Source organism: Pongo pygmaeus, chromosome 10, assembly GCF_028885625.2.
Source record: "Pongo pygmaeus isolate AG05252 chromosome 10, NHGRI_mPonPyg2-v2.0_pri, whole genome shotgun sequence".
NCBI classification, from domain to species: Eukaryota; Metazoa; Chordata; class Mammalia; order Primates; family Hominidae; genus Pongo; species Pongo pygmaeus.
This window is the reverse complement of record NC_072383.2, coordinates 26,068,591-26,091,962: the sequence shown is the minus strand read 5'-3', so window position 1 is coordinate 26,091,962 and position 23,372 is coordinate 26,068,591. Positions and strand designations below refer to the sequence as shown.

The 23,372-nt window shown below is 39.0% G+C and overlaps 1 protein-coding gene across 1 annotated transcript in view; it reads right to left on the bottom strand.

Annotated features, from left to right (window-relative positions):
- IRAG2 (inositol 1,4,5-triphosphate receptor associated 2) overlaps window positions 1-23,372 on the bottom strand; it is a 111,458-nt gene that overhangs the window by 63,407 nt on the left and 24,679 nt on the right. The window contains exons 9-17 of the mRNA XM_054443129.2: window positions 21,890-21,940; window positions 18,953-19,030; window positions 15,518-15,574; window positions 13,625-13,684; window positions 13,457-13,521; window positions 10,340-10,439; window positions 8,497-8,631; window positions 7,588-7,689; window positions 6,142-6,305 (exon numbers count right to left, since the gene is read on the bottom strand). Coding sequence (XP_054299104.1) covers window positions 6,142-6,305; window positions 7,588-7,689; window positions 8,497-8,631; window positions 10,340-10,439; window positions 13,457-13,521; window positions 13,625-13,684; window positions 15,518-15,574; window positions 18,953-19,030; window positions 21,890-21,940 — 812 coding nt within the window. The remainder of the gene's footprint in view (window positions 1-6,141; window positions 6,306-7,587; window positions 7,690-8,496; window positions 8,632-10,339; window positions 10,440-13,456; window positions 13,522-13,624; window positions 13,685-15,517; window positions 15,575-18,952; window positions 19,031-21,889; window positions 21,941-23,372) is intronic.

The window sequence follows — 23,372 nt, the reverse complement described above, 5'->3', positions numbered from 1 at the left end:
TTCAGCTTATGTATGTACTTAAATCTAAAGTGAGTCTCTTGAGACAGCATATAGTTGAATCTGGGCTTTTTAAAATTTAATATGTTCAGCCCTCTATGTCTTTTGATTGGTAAGTTTAATCCATTTATATTTGAAGTAATTATTGATAGGGAAGGACTTACTATTGCCATTTTATTATTTTTCTGTCTGTCTTGTAGTTATTTTTTCCGTCTTTTCCTCTCTACTTGCCTTCCTTTGAGTTTTGTTGACTTCTCTGTATTAATATTCTTTGATTCTTTTCTTTGTGTGTGTATCTGCTCTATAGATATGTTCTTTGGGGTTACCATGGAGCTTACATAAAACATCTTATAATTATAATAGTCTATTTTAAGCTAACAACCTAAATTCCATCACATATAAAAACTCTATTCTATTACTTCTCTCCTTCAAACACTTTATGTTATTGATGTCATAATTTACATATTTTTAGTTATGTATCATATACATTTTTATAGTTATTTTTACTTATAATACTTTTAACTTTTATATAAGAATTAAAAGTGATTTAATCGCAACCATTACAGTGTTACAGTGTTCTGTGTTTGTATTTTCTTTTTGTTAAAATTCTAACTTTGCACAGGCATTTTCTTCTGACCGCGAGCATTTTTATGGGATTCTCTGTCAGGTAAGTTCTTTACCTGTTTCATTAGGGTCCGTTTCTGGAGATTTATTTTGTTCCTTTGTTTGCAACATATTTTCCTACTTCTTTATTTTCCTTGACTCTTTTTAACTATGCATTAGAAAAAATAGCCAACTCTCCCAGTCTTCACATACTGGTCTCATACAGGAGAAAACCCTTAATCAATCCAGGAAGAGATTCTGGAGGCCAGGGGTGGTCTCAAACACTCACACTAATCCAAACCACCATTTTTGTTTCTAGCAGCCCCCAGGCATCTAGAGCATGATGGGTCTCATAGTACTCTGAGACAGGTAAGAGAGAAGGCAATTCTTTGGGCAGCATCCAGAAAAATTGAAACATTGGATACATAGTCCAGCTCTTCCATCCTTTCATCCCTGGAAAGAAGCTGAGACCTAGGGCTTTTCAGTGAGCTGGGAGTAGGGGCTCCAGCAAGCACATGCATGCTAGTTCAAAGTACCTTCTTCGTTTTCTGTGGTATCCAGGCATCTAGAGTATGCCAGGTCCCATTAGCACTATAAGACAAGTGAAACAGAAGCTAGTATCTTAGGCAGCCCCCAGTAAACTTGAAATGTTGGACATGTGGTTTGATTCTCCTCCCCACCCCACCACTCTATGGAGAAGCTGAGAGCTGGAGGTTTCTCTCCATTGACATGGCACTAAGCTAGGGATAGCGATTATGGTGAGGATTCCTCAGATTTTCCTACCAGCCTTGATGAAGCTGGATTCACGCTCACTCAGGATTCAGGAGTCTCTCAACTAGTTTCTGGGTTCTTCACAATAGGAATTTTTTCATGTTTTGTTGTTGAATTCATGTGTTCCTGGAGAGAAGGAGGGTCCAGAGCTTCCTATTCCACCATCTTGCTGGAATCATTCCTCTTCTTTTTTTTTTTTTTTTAATTTTAAAGACATCACTTTTATCTACTTTTCTGTCTTCCAGGAATAGTCTATATTCTCAAAAGTGTCCATTATCTTCCAAGAGAAAGCAAAAGGACTTTAAGGACCATCATAAATCCGTATTTATTAATACTCATATTTTCAATTACTTATATGTATTTTCACCAATATAACAACATGTTTTATGAACTTTATGAATCATAAGTCTTAGAAATAGCTTTTTAAACACACTAGATGGGGGCCGGGTGCGGTGGCTGATGCCTATAATCCCAGCACTTTGGGAAGCCGAGGCAGGTGTATCACGAGGTCAAGAAATCGAGACCATCCTGGCCAACATGGTGAAACCCCATCTCTACTAAAAATACAAAAAGTTAGCTGGGCGTGGTGGCACGTGCCTGGAGTCCCGGCTACTTAGGAGGCTGAAGCAGGAGAATCACTTGAACCCGGGAGGCACAGGCTGCAGTGAGCCGAGATAGCACCACTGCACTCCACCCTGGCAACAGAGTGAGACTCTGTCTCAAAAAAAAAAAAAAAAAAAAAAAAAAATTAGATGGTACCATCTGTTAAAGATATTCAACAGATGATAAACCTTTGAAGATTTTTCTCCCATAGAAATTTTATTATCATGTAAAGAGGTATATATTAGCTTGTGTGTGTGTTTAAATCCAACAATTCTCCCTGCCAACATGTTCTTAATGATAAATCTTGATTTCTATTCCAGTCTGCATCTTTCTCAGACTTTGCTGTCTAAATAGCACACCATTTACCTGGTTTTCAGATCAAAAGCCTCTAAGTCAAGGATGACTCCTCTCTTTCTCCACACATATAACTTGCCAGCATGTTTGATCAGATCCACCCTCAAAAATACACTTCAAATTTAATAATTTCTTATCATTTCCTTGACTATTACCGTGACCCACACTACATCCCTCACCTGGACTACAGCAATAGTTCCTAAGTCTATAACTTTTTAATCATGAAATATTTTATATTTCAACTCAGTACACAAACAAACACACATACACACACACACACACACACACAGCAGAAACAAAAATTCAATTCAGCACTGCTTATTCTTACTATATGTAATGCACTCTATTATGTCTTTTTTTTAAAAAAAAAAATGGGTCACAAACCAGTAAATTGATATCAGAATATCTATATGGTTATCTGTTGTTGAAAACCTCCTCTCTGGCTGGGTGCTGTGGCTCACACCTGTAATCCCAGCACTTTGGGAGGCCTAGGTGGGCAGATCACTTGAGACCAGGAGTTTGAGACCAGCCTGGCCGACACAGCAAAACCCCATCTCTACTGAAAAAAAAAAAAAAAAAAAAAAATTAGCTGAGGATAGCGGCATACAGCTACTTGGGAGTCTGAGGCAAGAGAATCGCTTGAACTTGGGAGGTGGAGGTTGAACCCGGGAGGTGGAGGTTCCAGTGAGCTGAGATCGTGCCACTGCACTCCAGCCTGGGTGATGAAGTGAGACTCTGTCTTGAGAAAAAAGAAAACAAAAGATAAGAAAACTCTTCTTACTCGTCTCACTGCTTTCACTTTTGCCCTCTATAAATAATTCTTCATCCAGCAGATCTTTCAAAACACAAATCACAAAGAAAGAAGAAAAAAATAAAAACAAACAAAAACAAAGCACAAATCACATTTTTTCTCTGCTCCTAACCCTCTGATGGCTTCTCACCATACTCAATAAAATCCCAACTCCTAAACATGGACTGCAAAGGCTGTGTGTGGCCTGGCCCCTGTCTATCCTTCTGGCCCCACATCCTACCACTGCCCACCCCCTGCCTTGCCCCAGCCATGGCAGCTTCTTGTTGCTGCTCAAAAACAACAAGCTCACTACAACCTCAGGGTCTTTGCACCGGCTCCTTCCTCTGCCTGGAACACACCTGGATCGTCACATAGCTCACTCCCTCGTCCCACTCAGCTCTCTACTCACTTCCTCACTCCTCAGGAAGGACTTTCCTGGCTATTCTCTCTAAAATGCTCCCAGTCATTCTCTGCTTTCTTATCCTGATTTAATTTTCTTTATACCACTCCCTGACATTATATGTTTATTTGTTTTTTATTTGCCTCCTTTACTAGATGTTAGTTTCATAGAGGCAGAGATTTCTGTCTTATTTCCTATAATTCCTTAGCACCTGGGGTTGGGGAAGGGGTGGGAGCCCCTTCTGCGAAGAGCAGACATCCTGACAGATGTTGTACGAATCAAGACTTGTTTCCTTGCCAAGGCTTCTGAGAGAACTTTCCTGTCCATGCCTCTCTTTGGCCCACTCAATTATTTCCATTCTTCAGCACTAGAGCCTATTTGTCCCACAGCAGAATGGGAGCCTTCTCTTCCTCAGCAAATAGCCCCTAAAAATTTACCTTTAATAAACATTTCCTACCTCATCTAAACAGAATTATCTCTCATCCTCACAAAATACCCCATTCATTTTCTTTTCTTTTCTTTTCTCTCTCTCTTTTTTTTTTTTTAAGAGGCAGTGTCTTGCTCTGTCTCACAGGCTGCTAGAGTGCACTGGCACAATTATAGCTCACTGTAGCCTCAAACTCCTGGGCTCAATCCTTCCACCTCAACCTCCCAAGTAGCTGAGACTACAGGCATGCATCACCATGCCCAGCTCATTTAAAATTTTTTTGTTAGAGACAGGGTCTCGCTATGTTGCCTAGGCTGGTCTGAACTCCCAGGCTCAAACCATCCTCCTGTCTTGGCTTCCCAAAGTGCTGGGATTACAGGCATGAGCCGGGGCACCCAGCTATTTACTTATCCATAGCTAAAATCCACAGTCAAATTATTTTGTGTGTAGCCTTTATGTGGCTTTGTCAGTTTTAAATTGTGTCCAAAAGCCAGAGGTTATAACCATCTTATGCTGATAAGGAGTATTTTGCCCAATGCTAGGTTCCCAGAATATTTTTAAAGAATCTTGTATCAGATTTAACAAGTCGATGGTGGGAGATTAACCACTGAAAGGACACAGGTTCTGAAGTCAGACAGAACTAGGTCTGAATCCCAGCTGTCACTTAATCCCAGCTGGGTGACCTTGGGCAAATTATGGAACCTCTCTGGAGATAAATATATGTCAAATTCTTAGCACTACATCTGACACAGTAGCCTCTAGACAAATGACACCTACTGTTATTTAACCGGGCTGCTTGTATGTCTAAGTAGGACAATACAGAAGATTCACTCATTTCGAGATGACATTAGTGCAGACCTCTCTCTAAATAGTTCTTTGTTGCCAAATAGAAGAATGTTGACGCTGCCTTTTGTGGAGACGATATCTGCGTAAGGAAGCTGCGTGTCCACTTAGCCCACATCTTTTACCACTATGGGGAAGTGTGGGTTCTCTGCTTCTTAGGGAAAGCAGAAGATCATTTTCTTGAGAGTTCCTCTGGTATTCTCTGTCTCTGGTATCTAGTTTCCTTATATTTGGGGGGAATAAAATAGTTTCTTCTGGCTATTTGCTTCAAGCTTACTTCAGTCTCTAATTACCTTTTAAAATTTTGTTCGAGTGAAATATACACCCATGTTCATTTGCTCATTTGCTCAAAAAGCATTTCTTAAGTAAGTGCTAAGTATGGTCCTAGCAGCTATATAAATGGTGGTTAACAAAAGATATAATCACTGTGCTTATGGTTTCCAGGGTGTAAAAATTTCTAGAATTTCCCCATTATCATAAGAACTGAGGGTAGAGAAAGGATAAGAGGGTAAGTTATCTTATATTTGTTATCATCTATTCCCTATGACTCCATTTAACTGACATTTAGTTGCCCAGTGCCCAACATGATACACTAAGGTCAAACATAAAACCCAGTGGGGAGGAGCCAACAGACCTGGCTTCAAGTTCCAGAGCTTCCATTAATAACTCTCAGGTCTTAGTCAATTCACTTTATCTCTTCATGCCTTAGTCCTCTGAAAAATTATGAGGTTACTAGAGGATCTCTAAGGCTTCTTCTGGTAAAAGATTATATTTTGTAATTCCAAATTCCTTCTCTAGGGAAAAAAATAACTCAGTATACTGGTTTCCACAGATTTTTTTTTTTTTTTTGAGACGGAGTCTCACTCTGTCACCCAGGCTGGAGTGCAGTGGTGCAATCTCAGCTCACTGAATCTCTGCCTCCCGGGTTCAAGCAATTCTCCTGCCTCAGCCTCCCAAGTAGCTGGGATTACAGGCATGTACCACCACATCCAGCTAATTTTTGTATTTTTAGTAGAGACAGGGTTTCTCCGTGTTGGCCAGGTTGGTCTCAAACTCCTGACCTCAGGTGATTCGCTCACCTTAGCCTCCCAAAGTGCTGGGATTACAGGCTTGAGCCACCACGCTTGGCTGGTTTCCACAGATTTTATAGTTCGTCATTTGCAATTTTGAACATGTAAGTCAATTTCATACTATTTTACGATTCAGAATTATCAAACGGAATATCTTCTTTGAAAAAAGTGTCATCTGAAATCAATGTATACAACTTGCAGAAAGTAAACTGAATGCAGTGGCATGATCATAAACATGTCATATATATAAAGCATGGATTTCTTATATATAAATGATCATCACCTGGCAAGAAATTCTTTTCTGAAATAAAAATATTCCTGCCTGAATCTCTTCAAAATCTCTATTAATTTGGCAAATTCTTTATCAAGAGACTCTTTGTGGTTTCCCAAGATGTTCAGCATTAATATGCAAAGATCTAGCTTCTCTTCCATGATATTGTTGAATTCCTACAAGAAAAGTCACAAAACAAACCCCAGTACTCCAATGTTAAACACGGACAAATGACAGAGGCCATCTAAAAAATTGTGGACATTCCATCTCAATCGCATACTGGATGCCAAAATTGTATGTCGCTGAATACCAATTCTCAATTGTATGTTAATTAATACCAATTCCCAATTGCCCAGAGATTGACTATCCTATTGGTTATGTCAATGTAATAAGTATGTATAAAGTGCCTATTGTGTCCCTAAAACTGAGCTTTGCTTTCTTTTTCTTAAGTTAGTCCCCTGACAACTTCAGTAGTCATCACAATTGCTTTAGAACAGGATGGGACAAGATAATGCAATCATATCAGTATTTATAGATTATCATATTCACATGTAATCTTAAAAAAATTAGATTGACTGTAATCCCAGCACTTTGGGGGGCTGAGGTGGGTGGATCACCTGAAGTCAGGAGTTTGAGATCAGCCTGGCCAAAATGGTGAAACCCTGTCTCTACTAAAAATACAAAAATTAGCCAGGCATGGTGGCGCATGCATGTAATCCCAGCTACTTGGGAGTCTGAGACAGGAGAATCACTTGAACCCAGGAGGCAGAGTTTGCAGTGAGCCAAGTTCATGCCATTGCACTCCAGCTTGGGCAACAAGAAGATTCCATCTCAAAAAGAAAATAAAAATTAGATTGGCAAAGGGGTTGAAATCATATTCCAGAGTTTACTTTTTTTCTTTAGCTTAACTTAAGGGGTTGATGGATGCTAGAAAGTGGCTGGCAGTCAAGAAATAGAGGTAAATAGATGAGGGACAGATGAAAGAGATACCTTCTCATATGCTTCCTTTCTAATAAAGCTGGGAATAGCTACCTAAGAAGTTCCTGTTTTTCCAATGTTCTGCAAGTTCCTGAGAGAGTAAAACCATCGAAGTCTCAGGAATAAGATTCTTTTACACAATAATCATTCTTTCAAAGTTAGGCAATTTTAATAGGCTAAGGAAAAAGCTTAATTTAGACTAGCCAATTCTTACAAGGAGATAAATGCATTTTTTTCATTAAATCATCTTATTTATTATTTGTCTCTCCATCACATCTCACATATCTGCACACTCACTCTCTCTCACATTCTTTCCTCACCCTTACACTCATACACACACCTGGACACACACTCTACACTCATGATCAGACTAAGATAGCAGAAGACTACAATAAAGTCTTAGAAATGGTACTGTATATACTATTACCTGGCTTAAAGTAGAAGAAAAACCAGGAAAATCACAAAGTATAGAACACTTACAGTAAGCTGCTCCTCCCACTTTTCTTTCACAGTAATTTCTGGATTAGTTACCCACCGTTGAGAGCTTTCAATGAGGGTTGCAATTTTAGAAATTTCTTCGTGCTGAAAAAAGAGTTCCACATCTTCAACTAGGAATTTAGATGAAAGACATATGCTATTATATAATCAGAATCCATTGAGACCAAAGTTCTACTATATAGGTAACTCAGGAAAATACCAGAATACGTTCCTTTGCATCTAATGCCCCAGTGACTTTCTTTTATTCCAGGATGTTGCCATGTGTATATGCTATATCGTCAGGTGCTCTATACATGTTGAATATATACAGAGACAATCATTTTCTAGAACAAAACCCATCTTTTCAAATAGAAGAAAACAACCATTTTCACTTATTTGTACCATTCTAAAATGTACCAAAATGTACAAAGTTTAAAATGTACCAAAATGTACCAAACTAAATGCTACCTACTATATGCTAGGCACTATGAAAGGGACTGGCAATACCAGTATGAAAATGTTGTTTTCTGATTTCTCCAATCATCCAGAGTTTCTGGTGAAAAATCGAAATGGAGAAATGAATACCAGCCATTAACCAGAAGAAAATTGAAAGAAGGAAACTGTTCAATAGATACCATGTCTTCAGCTCTTTGATACTAAAGATTAGCCCACAGGAAAAAATAACCTCAAGCAATCTGTATCTAATGGTCAATCTGCTAGCCCTGATTGACCCAGAACTAAAAGGCCAGCTTCAGAAAGGTTTGAGAAAAACCTTCACTTTTCAGAGTGTATTAATTTGGGTCTCAGCAGCACACAGATACATTTGGACTCTGCAAACAGGTTGCAGGTCAGTTATCTGCAGATATTCCCAGCCAAAGCGGAACAACACGATACAGGTATGTTATATGATACCAGCTTCTGAAGCGTGGCTGTGAATTCCACTGCCTTCTGCTCAGGCTCTCTTAGTAATAGCAGCATTTCCTGATCCACCATGGCGTCCAGAGATGACAAGTTGATTACACTGTGCTGCCTTTCAGTTTCAGTGTTCTGAAACAATGATCGAAATGCCCACAACTGACATCTGAATAAAGAACATTCATTATTTTCACTTAACAAAAATGATGCTCATGAGTTAATGTCATTGTCATTGTTATTTGGTTCCCAGTAGTCTTGTGGAATTCTCCTACATCCTAAAAAAGCTGTTGATATTTTCTCTCTAGGATGGCTGCAATTGAACATGTATTCTGTCTTAAGGAAAACTCATTTATCAATAGATGACATTTACACGCTGATGATATAAACGGTTATGGCTCTAATTTTAACATAAAAATAGGTAAAGAAATACCCAGGGGGAAAAAATTGGTGGAGGAAGGGCTGCTCAATCAATCCCACTGAAAACAGGTTGGCTTCTTTTGTCTCCCTTCCATTCATAAAAGACCATATGATGTTTCACAAAGTACATTCCCTATACTCCTCTCAAAATCTCTGCCTCCTGTCATATTTTAAATATATGACCCAAGCCTTCTTTTTGCTGCCTGTTGAAAAGGTTACAGGACTCTTACTTTGAGATTCTAGTTAGAAGACAAACTTCCCAACTCATCAGTGGGTAAACCTCAGAGCCAGAACTTTGCCGGCTGATAACCCCCCCTGTTTAGAACTATAGAACTTTCTGGGCTGGCATCTTGACATCATTATTATCTCAGAGGACTGAGGATAAAAACACACTGCTGTGGCAGATTTGCCACAGTTTCATTCAGTCTGGCAGTTTGGCTTGGTTTCAAAAACACAGCGAAATGATGAGTATTTGAAACAGAATGTCAGGAAAGCACAGCCCTCAGCAGAATGTCCAGGGCTGCCGGAGATGGCTTCAGATGAAGGCAGCATATGTTGTCCCTGCATCCTTGGCAGAAGCAATTCAAATAGCATTTGCCCAAAGGCATTCTTTCTCTCCTTTCAAGGTCGCATCACAGCTGTCAACAGGAGAACATTCTGACATATCTATCGTCCACAGATAGGAAGAGACCATCAAATGGTGAAAAGAAAGCATTTTTCTAAATAAAGCATTTCTGAACATAACAAGCACAAAACTGGAAAATACAAAGGAATGAAAATATAGCATAAGGGAGTCAGAAGTTCTTTATCCCCGAGAAGGTTTTTAAAATATTTCTTCCCATGTTATAAAGTACTGGGTCTACCAAACAAATGGAAATTGTTTAAACTAATAAATTCATTTTGCCACTTTAAAATTAACCAAAACACATGTAAGAAAATGCTAGTTTCTGTTCAGAATGTAATAATCAATGTCATTAATTTGGGCTGATACAATTATAATCTAAAGCAAATAAATTTGGTATTGTTTCTGGGCATCTCTATTTTTTGATAAATATATTTACTTTGAGGGTTTGGAAAATTCTAAAAAATAACTCATGGATATCTACTGCTACCTTTGGGACCCCAGGCTGGGGAATCAGGGCAGGTAGTCTGTCCTGTCAAGAAAACAAAGATTTCTAAAATCCCAAAGTCCCTGAATGCACACTTCCACAAACCTTGAACTTTGCTGTAGCTTTCGGCCATAACTCGAAAATGGTCCTTTCTCCCCAAGCTAAGAAACTTTAGACTTGGATTCTAAGAACTATCAGCACATTCTCTCAGTGTCCCTGGTAGTTTTCGGCAAGCTGTGAACCTTCATTAAATCATAAGCTAACACATGGGGTAGTTATCTTTCAAAGCTTTCCATCTTCTTATAATGACCTACCTCTGCAGACTGAGCAAGAGTGAGTTCATAATGTAAAGACTTTTCTCCTTTGGAGATGATACTGTTACACTCTCCATTAACATTCAACTGGATCCCATTTCTTGAAAAAAACAAAAACAATAGTCTAGTTAGGTGTGCCTCCAACATTACGTTTGAAGTCAACAGAATATAGGGTCCATTTATCTCCAAACAATCAGTCAGCACCCACGTGCCAAGGATTGTATAATGTGCTTGGGAATAGGGAGAGTGGTCAGAAATAGTCTCTGTCCTCCAGGAGCTGCACAGACTGGTGAGTCTAGGAGGTCATACATCAGGCCACATTTTTTAAAAGAATTGGTGCCAACAGTTAAAAATCAGAAAATGTCACTTAAAAATCTGGATTTCTGGCTTTTCTTCCAAAATCAGAAGACGTGGCCAGACTAGGTCCATACAGTTTTAATGTCACAATTAGTTAGAGCTAAACAGAGTAACCCCTTTGCCTTTATATGGGTAATGCACTTATCTCCTTTGCCATTTGCATAATGTAGGTGTGTGCATATTCCATTAGCTTTACTCATTTTTGTTATCTGACTGGCTCCTGTGGATCCTGGACTAGCATATTACTCACATTCAGAAACAAATGATTATCATATAGGACGATGTGTGTTAGGAAAGAGGTGAGAACAAAGTGCCATGCTTACATTCAAAACAATTACTTAGTTTGAAGTAACTGTTTTGAATGTAAGCATGGCACCTTGTTCTTACCTCTTTCCTAACACACATCATCTACCTGACTTCAAACTATACTACAAGGCTACAGTAACCAAAACAGCATGGTACTGGTACCAAAACAGAGATATAGATCAATGGAACAGAATAGAGCCCTCAGAAATAACGCCACATATCTACAACTATCTGATCTTTGACAAACCTGAGAAAAACAAGAAATAGGGAAAGGATTCCCTATTTAATAAACGGTGCTGGGAAAACTGGCTAGCCGTATGTAGAAAGCTGAAACTGGATCCCTTCCTTACACCTTATACAAAAATCAATTCCAGATGGATTAAAGACTTACATGTTAGACCTAAAACCATAAAAACCCTAGAAGAAAACCTAGGCATTACCATTCAGGACATAGGCATGGACAAGGACTTCATGTCTAAAACACCAAAAGCAATGGCAACAAAAGCCAAAATTGACAAATGGGATCTAATTAAACTAAAGAGCTTCTGCATAGCAAAAGAAACTACCATCAGAGTGAACAGGCAACCTACAAAATGGGAGAAAATTTTCGCAACCTACTCATCTGACAAAGGACTAATATCCAGAATCTACAATGAACTCAAACAAATTTATAAGAAAAAAACAAACAACCCCATCAAAAAGTGGGCGAAGGACAGGAACAGACACTTCTCAAAAGAAGACATTTATGCAGCCAAAAAACACATGAAAAAATGCTCACCATCACTGGCCATCAGAGAAATGCAAATCAAAACCACAATGAGATTCCATCTCACACCAGTTAGAATGGCAATCACTAAAAAGTCAGGAAACAACAGGTGCTGGAGAGGATGTGGTGAAATAGGAACACTTTTACACTGTTGGTGGGACTGTAAACTAGTTCAACCATTGTGGAAGTCAGTGTGGCTATTCCTCAGGGATCTAGAACTAGAAATACCATTTGACCCAGCCATCCCATTACTGGGTATATACCCAAAGGACTATAAATCATGCTGCTATAAAGACACATGCACACGTATGTTTACTGCGGCATTATTCACAATAGCAAAGACTTGGAACCAACCCAAATGTCCAACAATTATAGACTAGATTAAGAAAATGTGGCACATATACACCATGGAATACTATGCAACCATAAAAAATGATGAGTTCATGTCCTTTGTAGGGACATGGATGAAATTGGAAATCATCATTCTCAGTAAACTATCGCAAGAACAAAAAACCAAACACCGCATATTCTCACTCATAGGTGGGAATTGAACAATGAGAACACATGGACACAGGAAGGGGAACATCACACTTCGGGGACTGTTGTGGGGTGGGGGGAGGGGGAAGGGATAGCATTGGGAGATATACCTAATGCTAGATGACGAGTTAGTGGGTGCAGCGCACCAGCATGGCACATGTATACACATGTAACTAACCTGCACATTGTGCACATGTACCCTAAAACCTAAAGTATAATAATAATAATAATAATAATAATAATAATAATTATAAAACAATTACTTAGGCCAGGTGTGGTGGCTCACACCTCTAATCCCAGCACTTTGAGAGTCCAAGGCAGGCAGATCACGAGGTCAGGAGTTCGAGACCAGCCTGGCCAACATGGTGAAACCCCATCTCTACTAAAAATACAAAAATTAGCCAGGCATGGTGGCACATGCCTGTAGTCCCAGCTACTCGGGGGGCTGAGGCAGGAGAATTGCTTGAACTCAGGAAGCAGAGGTTGCAGTGGGCCAAGATCGCACCACTGCACTCCAGCCTGGGTAACAGAGCAAGACTCCACTTCCAAAAAAAAGAAAGAAAGAAATAAAGGGTTACTTAGTTCCAGGGTAAGGGAAAAGCAATCAAGGGAAAGTCAACACAGTGGATTGAATGTTTGTGTGCCCCCCAAATTTCATATATTGAATACCTAACCCCAATGTGATAGTATTTGGAAATGGAACCCTTGGAAGGTAATTAAGTTATGAGGGTGGAGCCCTCATGAATGGGATTAGTGTCCTTATGAGAAGAAGCCAAAGAGTTAGCTAACTGCCTTTGCTCCATGCTTGTACAAGGATAAGTCAGCAACCTGCAACCTAGTACGGGGCCCTCACTAGAACTCAATCCTGCTGGCACCCTGATCTTGGAGTTCCAGCCTCCAAAACTGTAAGAAATAAATGAGTATTATTGAAGCCACACAGTCTATGGTATTTTGTCATAGCAGCCTAAGCTGTCTAAGACAATCAGGGGTCATAGAAAACTCACAAAGAAGTTCTCATGGAGAAAAATAGAGAAAATATCACATACAAAGGTACGGAAGAAAAGAATGTGGCACATACAAAGCTCAACTGGGCCAATAATGTAGGGTAGAGGAACAAGAGAGGAGGCTGGCAAGGGTTGCCCTGTACTTACATGATGAGTTCCTGTTGCAAGTGCTGTAACTCATGAGCCAGTTTATTTTTTTCCCCTCGTAAATTCTGAAATCGCACACAACATTAGGCTGTACATGTTACTCTAGTGGGGAATTTACATTTAACAAGCCCACCTTGCAAGGTGTGAGATTAATAATAACAGGTTTACCTCTATAATGCTTCCATATTCTATGATGGTTGATTTAAGTTCTTGTATATATAAGCCTTTCTGAAAAGTAGAAGAGAGAAATAATAGCATAAAAGGGGTCCACCAAATCATATATATTAGACTATCGATGTGAGCCACAGAGGAACTGTAAATGCCCAATCGTCATGCGATTCTACTAGTCTCACTATTTGAAAACTGAACCAGTTGGTGTTGTGATTAAAAACACACAAGGATGGCTGGGCGTGGTGGCTCACGACTGTAATCCCAACACTTTGGGAAGCCGAGGAGGGCGGATCACCTGAGGTCGGGAGGTCCAGACCAGCCTGACCAACATGGGGAAACCCTGTCTCTACTAAAAATGCAAAATTAGCCAGGCATGGTGGCGTATGCCTGTAATCCCAGCTATTCGGGAGGCTGAGGCAGGAGAATCACTTGAATCCAGGAGGTGGAGGTTGCGGTGAGCCAAGATCACGCCATTGCACTCCAGCCTGGGCAACAAGAGTGAAACTCCATCTCAAAAAAACAAAACAAAAACAAACACACACACACACACACACACATACACACACACACACACACGAACAAAAAGGCAGCAATATGTAACTGGTGTCAATATAATCTGTGTTTGTCTGACCCAGTGGAATCAAACTCCAAAAGGTGATTCTTAAGCCCAAATCATAATTATATTTATCATCATGATGTGTTAAAGAAAAAAATCATTCTTGCAAGTGACCAATAAAATTAAGGCATCTGATTTTTTTCAGTTCTAATGATACCTCCTTAAAATCATTGTTTTGTTCAACAAGACCAAAAGGTACAGGTAGAGAGTACCTGATCTCTAATTTTATCCCGTGGCTAGCATGGTGGCTGGCACATGGGAGATGATCAATCAATACCTGATGAACCCCGAGCAGGAGTGCAGAATGGTGGGAAGACCAGAGTTAGGGAGGAACTGAGTAGCCACTACTATCGCGATATCATTACATAGAGAACACCCGCAATGAAGACATCAAGTTAGGACAATATGCAGTATCCCAGTCAAAGTCCACAGCTATGCATGTTTCTTTTGAAACTTCAAAATGTGCAGGGAAAAGACGAGTGGCAAATATCATTCTTTCTTCACTTCCCTGTCTTGGACTGTGGAAGATTATTGACTGAGGCTGTGTTCCTTCCTGTGTCTCTTAAAGTTACCGTAACCAGCACCTTTGTAGCCAGTATCCTTGGCTACAATCACAGGATAGAAGAATAGAATGATATCTATCTATGTATCTATCTAATCAATCAATCAAATTGGGTTTCAAATAATTTGGGTATATATTCTTCTTCCACCCTAAAATGAATGGCTGCAGACTCATTTATGTTGTTAGAAATTAAAACGACATCACCAGTATCTAGCCAGTGACTGATAGACTGGCACACTAATATTTGTCGCATATGTGGATGAACACCACTAGAATTTAGAGAAGATATGTTCAAACTTATTTTTATAAAGTACTATAAAGGAAAGTCTCATGACATCATATTAGAATCGGATTTTTTAGGCTGGGCGCAGTGGCTCACACCTGTAATTCCAGCACTTCGGGAGGCTGAGGCACGTGGATCACCTCAGGTTAGGAGTTCAAGACCAGTCTGGCCAACATGGGGAAACCCCGTCTCTACTAAAAATAAAAAAATTAGCTGGCGTGGTGGCAAAACACCTGTAATCCCAGCTACTCAGGAGGCTGAGGCAGGAGAATCACTTGAATCTGGGAGGTAGAGGTTGCAGTGAGCCGAGATCACACCATTGCACTCCATCTGGGCAACAGAGCAAGACGCCGTCAAAAAAAAAAAAGAATCAGATTTGAAGACAGCTAGCCAATTCCACCGGCCTTTGTGGTAAGGAACAATACCAACCTTCTGCAAACTTGTATCTTTATTAAGCAAAGTGTTCTCATATGTGTGTAACTGCATCTGAAAAGAGACGAATTTAGGGAAGGCTGTTGGGACATTGCTTTGGTAAAAGGACAGTGCCATAAAATTATTCCAGTAAGATGTTTCTGAAGCACTTTTAACATACATGTATTTTTCACTTTACAAAGAAATTTCCCTTCCAAACTCTAGAGGCAGGAGTCATTGCTCTCACGTTACCAGTGAGGAAACCAAACTCCACACTACCGAGAGACTCACCCACCCAATGTCACACAGTGTCAATGGCAGAGCTGAGCCTGGAATGCAAGTCTACAGCTCTAGCCAAGTGCCCTTCCCACCATTCCACATTTAACATAATAAGCGAATGTTCAGAATCTTCATTTTTTTGGTGAAAATAAAAACTCTAGATAGAATATGCACATAGAGGTTCCATGAGGACACATAGGAGACTCTTCCCCCTTTAAAAAAATAGTTTAGCCTGGCGTGGTGGCACATGCCTGTAGTCTCAGGCACTCGGGAGGCTGAGGCTGGAGGATGGTTTAAGCCCAAGAGTTCGAAGGTGCAGTGAGCTATGATTACACCACTGCACTTCAGCCCAGGCGACAGAGCAAGACTCTCATCTCTAAAACTAAAATTTAAATTAAAAAAAAAAAAAAAAACATATTGTAACAATGCTTAAGATTTTTTTTAGCTAAGTGAACATAAAGGATATATCAATTTATTCAAATCAAAAGCAAGCTTGTTGGCATATGCTGCTACATATTATAGAATGAATAAATATGTATACTGACTGAATTGAGAACCTGGAAAAATAATCATCATGGTCAGAAGCAGAATCATTACCATAATCTTATACACTGGATATAATCACATCATCATCTGAGTTTATAACAAGCTTGTAGGATAGGTACAAACATCACATCCATTTAGTAGATGCGAAAATTTAGACTTAAAGCTTGCCTGAGGTTATAAAATTTTTCAGTAGAAAAGACAGGATCTGAACCTGTGTCTTCTGGCTCTTTCCACTGGTTTATCACAGTTGTGTTTTGCAAAGACAGCCACTCCTAGTGTAGAATTAATTTTAATGTCTAAGAAGCCTGGGCATGGTGGCTTACAGCTGTAATCCCAATGCTTTGGGAGGCCAAAGTAGGAGGATCACTTGAGGGAAGGAGTTCAAGATCAGCCTGGGCAACATAGCAAGACTTCATCCACACAAAAAATTTTAAAATAAATTAACTGGGCATGGTGGTATGCATCTGTACTCCCAGCTACTTGGAAGTTTGAGAGGGAAAATCACGTGAACCCAGGAGTTCAAGGCTGCAGTGAACTATGATAATGCCACTGCACTACTGCCCAGGTGACAGAGTGAGATCCCGTCTTTAAATTCACTAATTAATTATTTAATTTTTTTTTTTAAAAATGATGTTTAAATTATAACTGTTGTTTTACATATATATGTAAACACACACATGAAATGTTAGTTTCTGCTAGGAAACTGGAAAACTCTACATATAGATATGAAATTTAACTGTATCATTATTTCAGACATACAACAACAAAATATTTCTCAAATAAGCCATTAGAGATGACAATAAGCATGATACAAATTCACAAATGTACTAGTCGTTGTCATCTGTTTCCTGATGAGAATGTATGACAGATAACAAAAATATGTGTGAAATATAGACTTTTTAGACATTATCTAGACAAAAAATATTTTTGTAAGGTATAATTTCTTAATTTAATTAGGGATAAATTTTTCCCATCTCTCCTTATTTTTAGCATTAAGAAGGTATAATATCTCAGGTTGAGGCTGGTAAACTACAAAAAAATAAAAATAAAAAGAAGGTACAATATCTGAAATATTTCCTGATTTAGAAATTCATAAAATCAGACACAATTAAATTAAAAATTGCCATATGATATAAAAAGATAACAAATTTGGGCAAGAGTGTAGAGAAATTTGAGCCCTCATGCACTGCTGGTGGAATATAAAATGGTGCAGCCACTTTGAACACAGCCTGGCAGTTCCTTAAAAGGTTAAACATAGAAACAAGGCCAGGCGTGGTGGTTCAACCCTGTAATCCCAACACTTTGGGAGGCTGAGGTGGGCAGATCACTTGAGGTCAGGAGTTTGAGAACAGCCTGGCCAACATGGTGAAATCTCATCTTTACCAAAAATACAAAAATTAGCTGAGCATGGTGGTGCACGCCTGTGATCCCAGCTACCCAGGAGGCTGAGGCAGAGGATCCCTTGAACCTGGAGGGAGAGGTTGCAGTGAGCCGAAATCACATCATTGCACTCCAGCCTGGGCAACAAGAGCAAAACTCTGTCTCAATAAATAAATAAACAAGGCCGGTGCGGTGGCTCATGCCTGTAATCCCAGCACTTTGGGAGGCCGAGGCGGGTGGATCACGAGGTCAGGAGATCGAGACCATCCTGGCTAACACGGTGAAGCCCCGTCTCCACTAAAAATACAAAAAATTTTCCGGGCATGGTGGCAGGCGCCTGTAGTCCCAGCTACTCTGGAGGCTGAGGCAGGAGAATGGCGTGAGCCCAGGAGGCGGAGGATGCAGTGAGCCAAGATCGAGCCACTGCACTCCAGCCTGGGGGACAGAGCGAGACTCCGTCTCAAAAAAAAAAAATAAATAAATAAATAAACAAACAAACAAACATACATAGAAACATCAAGTGACCTAGTAATTTCATTCCTAGGTATATACCCAAGAGAAATCAAGACATATGTACACATAGAAATTTGTATACAAATGTTCATAGCAGATGATTCATAATAGCAAGAAAGTGAAAACAGCCTGAACGTCCATCACCTAATGAGTGGACAAACAAAATGTGATGTATCCATATAGAATATTATCCAGCCATAAAAAGAGGTAGTAATACATGCTACAACATGGATGAACCTTAAAAACATTATGCTAAGTGAAATCAGCCACACACAAAGGGTAACATATTATATGATTTCATTTATATGAAATGCCTAGAATAGACAAATCTATAGAGACAGACAATAGATTAGTGGCTGCTTAGGGTTGGAGAGAGGACGGTGGATGGGGGGTGGTTCCTGTTAAAGGGATTTCTTTCGGGGTGATGAAAATGTTTTAAACTTGATTTTGGTGATGGTTGCACAACTCTGTAAAGGTACCAAAACACACTGACTTGTATACTTTAAGTTGATGAAATTTAAGGCATGTGAATTACATATCAGTAAAGCAGTTGCCAAAAAAAAAAAAAAAGAAGGAAAAGGAAACTAACTTTTATATAACTCAAATATTTTGTAGACTACAAGTTTCAGAATTTATAACCAAAGGTTAGTTTGTCAATGAGGCATAGACATTTTCATAAAATGATATTGGTTTGACAGAAAAAAAAATTTTTACCAGTATTTTGGAAGTGCTTACTTGGTGTTCTGTCTCAGTTTTAGACAAGTTGTCAATCTTCTTTTCCAGTCTATCTATATCCATGATGTTCTTGATATTCTAATGTAAAAGATAGTATTCTTGGATTTAGCACCAAGAAAAATAAAAGATGAGGACAATCAAAGTCTCTTTTAGGAGGTGGTATTTCATCACTCTCAGTATTGCCCTTTTATCTTCCATTCAATCTCAGCCACTACTCCCATAGTCATAAATTCAGACTTGTTATTACCAGTCACTGCAGCCCCTCCGTTACCTTAATTGCAAGCATCCCACTCTTCAACAACCACTTCTTGCCTTTCCAGATTACTTCCTCTATACCCACAAACCTTCAAGCCCCCCTGGAACCCGCAATCCATCGATGTGACCACCTTTTCATTATCCTTCAACCTTCCCATGAACTCAGACCCCTCTTTATTTAGCTTCAGTTCTTCCCTGGGCAATCATTATAATCATTCCCTTCCAAACACCTCCATTCCCTGCCTAACTCCTGCTTAGCATTTATCTAAATTAGCTTACCACCCACTCCACACCAGCACCCTTTCAGATGAACATGCTTAAAGAAAGCATGAACAAACAGGTCACACGTTTAATTCATGGCCTTTAACCTCGGTGTTTACTGGTGATCATATCATATCATCCTGGTATATTTATACTGCCTTTTACCTAAATCAGGGGCTGGCAAACCATGCCCAGCCCCCTCACTCCACCCCTAAAGGCCAAATCTAGCTGACCACCTGTTTTTGTAAATAAGGTTTTATCAGAGCACAGCTGTGCCCATTCAGGTACATACTGTCTACGACTGCTTTCACAATACAAAGGCAGAGGTAAGTAGTTGACACAAAAGTCATTTTTGTGGCTAGCAAAGCCTAAAAATATTTATTATCAGGCCCTTTATAAAAAATTTTCCAACCCCTAGCTCATTTCATTTCTTCTCTTTCCTCAAATTTCCAATACCCCCTCCAACATCCTCTCTCTCAGCTGATGACTTTGCTTTGTATTTCACTGAGACACTAGAAACAACCAGAAAAAAATTTCCTTCTTACCTGAAAACATAATAAATATCTTTGGATATATTACAAAGCATTTCCTGATCCAAACACTTCTGTCCACCTCCACTGCAACTACTCAGTCCAAGCCCCCATCAGCTTTTGACTGGATCATTGCAAAGGCCTCCTAATTGGTCTTCCTGCTTTTTCTCTTGCCCTGCTGCAACGGATTCTAAACCCAGCAGCCAGAGTTGTCTTGTTAAAATGGAATTAGATCACATCACTCCTTTGCTTGAAACACTTCAATGGCTCCTGTCTCACTCAAGTGTTTGTTTTGTTTTTAAAAAAAGACAGAGTCCTTAGGATGCCTGTGTAAACCCCTTGCTTCTGGACCCGCCAGCTCTTGGCCTGCATCTCTTGCTACTTGTTCACTTTGCTCCAGACACTCTGGCCTCACTGTCCCTCCAAAATAGCAGGCAGGCTGCAGCCTCATGATTTTCAGCGTACTATTTCTTCTGCCTGGAAGGCTCTTTCACAGATAAACCTCCTTTCCCAGTTTTGAATCAAAGGATTAGCTTCATAAGGCTGCTTTTCCTAACCACCCTAGTTTAAATTGCACTCCTCTCTGCCTCAATTCTGTTTTCTGCTTTTCTTTTCTCTATAGCTCTTTTTACCATCTAACATACTAGTTCCACATGAGCTATTTTGCTAAGCTCATATACTCAGCACTTAGAATAGCTCTAAGGTCTTCCAATGAATATGTGTTGAATGAACAAAATGAATGAATGAATAGAAGTGAATCACTACCCAAACCATTGTGATGTTACTCTTCACAATGCATCAGAGATTTTTACCTTCCAAAGGTATCTTAGCTAGTGACAACACTTATATTCATTTTCTAATGTAAGTCAATAATTGCAATGCTATTTCATGATGAAGGGCTTTCAATCTTCCTTCTATCTCAATTCTGAACTGGTTTGGTACAATTCTTTGATACTTGTCACTCATTTAAATAAGAGGAGAAAAATATCTTACATTAGAAGTTTAATTGTAAAGCACTAGTTTCACAAAAGCCTGGCCTTGTGGCTATACCAGCTCTGAATCTAATATAGGCTTTCCTTCCAAACTTTAATTGTTCCTTTCCAATCCACTATAAAATTTTAAAATACCCACTTGGCCCACATTTTGAATAACTCTCCAGATTGTGCTGCACAGCTTCATAAATACTTCTGATAGCCTCACATAAAAGCAAAATTTAAAAACTGGCATACTACTTGATATTCAAATGGTATCTATTATAAAAGGAATTTTCCCAGCAAAATAGTAACTTGCTAGTAGCTTGTTCCCTGTTCTTCCAATGCTTCAATTTTGTTGCTTTAAAAAAATTATATTCTTTTTCTTTGAGATTATACTAATATTTCCTAATATTCATAAGCTACATTGTGGTTTACCAAATGGTTTCACATGAATTATCTTAGTTAATCTCGAAAATAACTCCATGGCATAGAGGTACTATTAGCCCAGAAAAGATAAATGGTTTTTCCAAGGTCCTTTTTTCAGTGAATTTAAGATCTGAATCTTAGACTCAAGACTTCTGCCACTTTGTTCAATGGAATTAAATGGAAAATGATTAGATAACTCTATACTTTCATTCTTGATTTGGATATTTTTTAGATGGGTTCATTGTATTTCATCTGAAATTTGAATTTCTTAAGTCCCATTTCTTCCAAGGATAATTGCAAAAGTAACAGTTCCTCTGTTCAGACATGAAAATCCCATCCATTCCTCCTCACTTGTAATTTGACAAGTCAACCTGCTCTCTGGCCTATAGGAGGCTGACTATTTACGTGATTTTTATTTAACCCACAGCCATAAACCACGATGATATGATTTGCATGTTTGTCTATGCCAGTGTTTAACGATTCTGACGTACCTCTTCCTGTAGAATCCGAATCTTCAGAATCAGAGCCCGGTTTTCTGTCTCCTAATTCATTGTGAGAAAAATAATTAAAACATATTTAAGATGTTTATGAAAATACCACATATTTACCTTCAAGGCTGACATTCTCTACCAACTTTAAATGTGGCATTCACCTATCACAAATGAACCTACTCTGAAAATATTTTCAATGTGGGGTTAAGCCTTGGCTTACAGGTTCTTGGGGATCTAAGTGAAGTCATTCTCCTCCTGGACTCAATGTAACTATGGTTGTTAGGGAGGAAAAGACAAAAGAAACAAAAAAGTAACAACCTGGCTTCTTTCCCTGCTACTTCATTTATGACAGGTAGTTGTAAACTCAGCTATTTAAATAGCACCTTGAAATCACAGAGCTCTAGCATTCTATTTGAAGCTGTGGATATTCTCAGATTCAACATCATCACAACATATGAGCATCAAAAACTGTTTTATAATTAACAGCCTCAAATTCAGAACCATCAGAAAAAAAAATCAATATATTTCAGGACAGGCTATTTGCCAAAATGTTAACAGTAAATTTCATGGGTAGGTTAAGAATTTTGCAAAACTTTTTATTTGTTAATATGCATTTCTTTATTTTTATAAAGTAAATAGGCATTACCTTTATAATATAAAAATGAAAGAAAAAATATCTCAAGCTAGGATTTCATTGACACAATAATAAACACCTGCTCCCCATCCATGTACTTAAAATCTGAATACCTGAGTTCAATTCTGGCCCTACTTTTTTTTTTTTTTTTTTTGAGCCGAAGTCTCGCTCTTGTTGCCCCTGCTGGGGTGCAATAGTGCGATCTCAGCTCACTGCAACCTCCGCCTCCCGGGTTCAAGTGATTCTCCTGCCTCAGCCTCCCGAGTAGCCAGAATTACAGGCACTTGCCACCACACCTGGCTACTTTTTGTATTTTTAGTAGAGATGGGGTTTCACCATGTTGGCCAGGCTGGCCTCGAACTCCTGACCTCAGGTGATCCACCCACCTCAGCCTCCCAAAGTACTGGGATTACAGGCGTGAGCCACCACGCCCGGCAGCCGTACCATTTTTTAAAAAATTGACAGATAAATAACATCATATGCTTTTATCATGTATAACATGATGTTCTGAAGTACATATATACCATAGAATGGTTAATTTAGCTCTATCATTTATTAGACAATTGACTTTGAACAATTAAAAACTTTCTCTGGACTTTATTGCTCTATTACATTTTTTAGTATACAAAAATATAGCAACTTCTGTTTCTACCTTACAGATTTTCTGTTACTACCTATGAGATGAAGTATTAACTAAATCTTTTAAAATTATAAAGCACTACAAAATGCAGATGATTAGGATTCTGTATCTAGGACTCTGAACTTTATTTTTATTTATTTATTTATTTATTTTTTGAGACCAAGTCTCAGACACCCAGGCTGGAATGCAGTGGTGCAATCTTGGCTCAC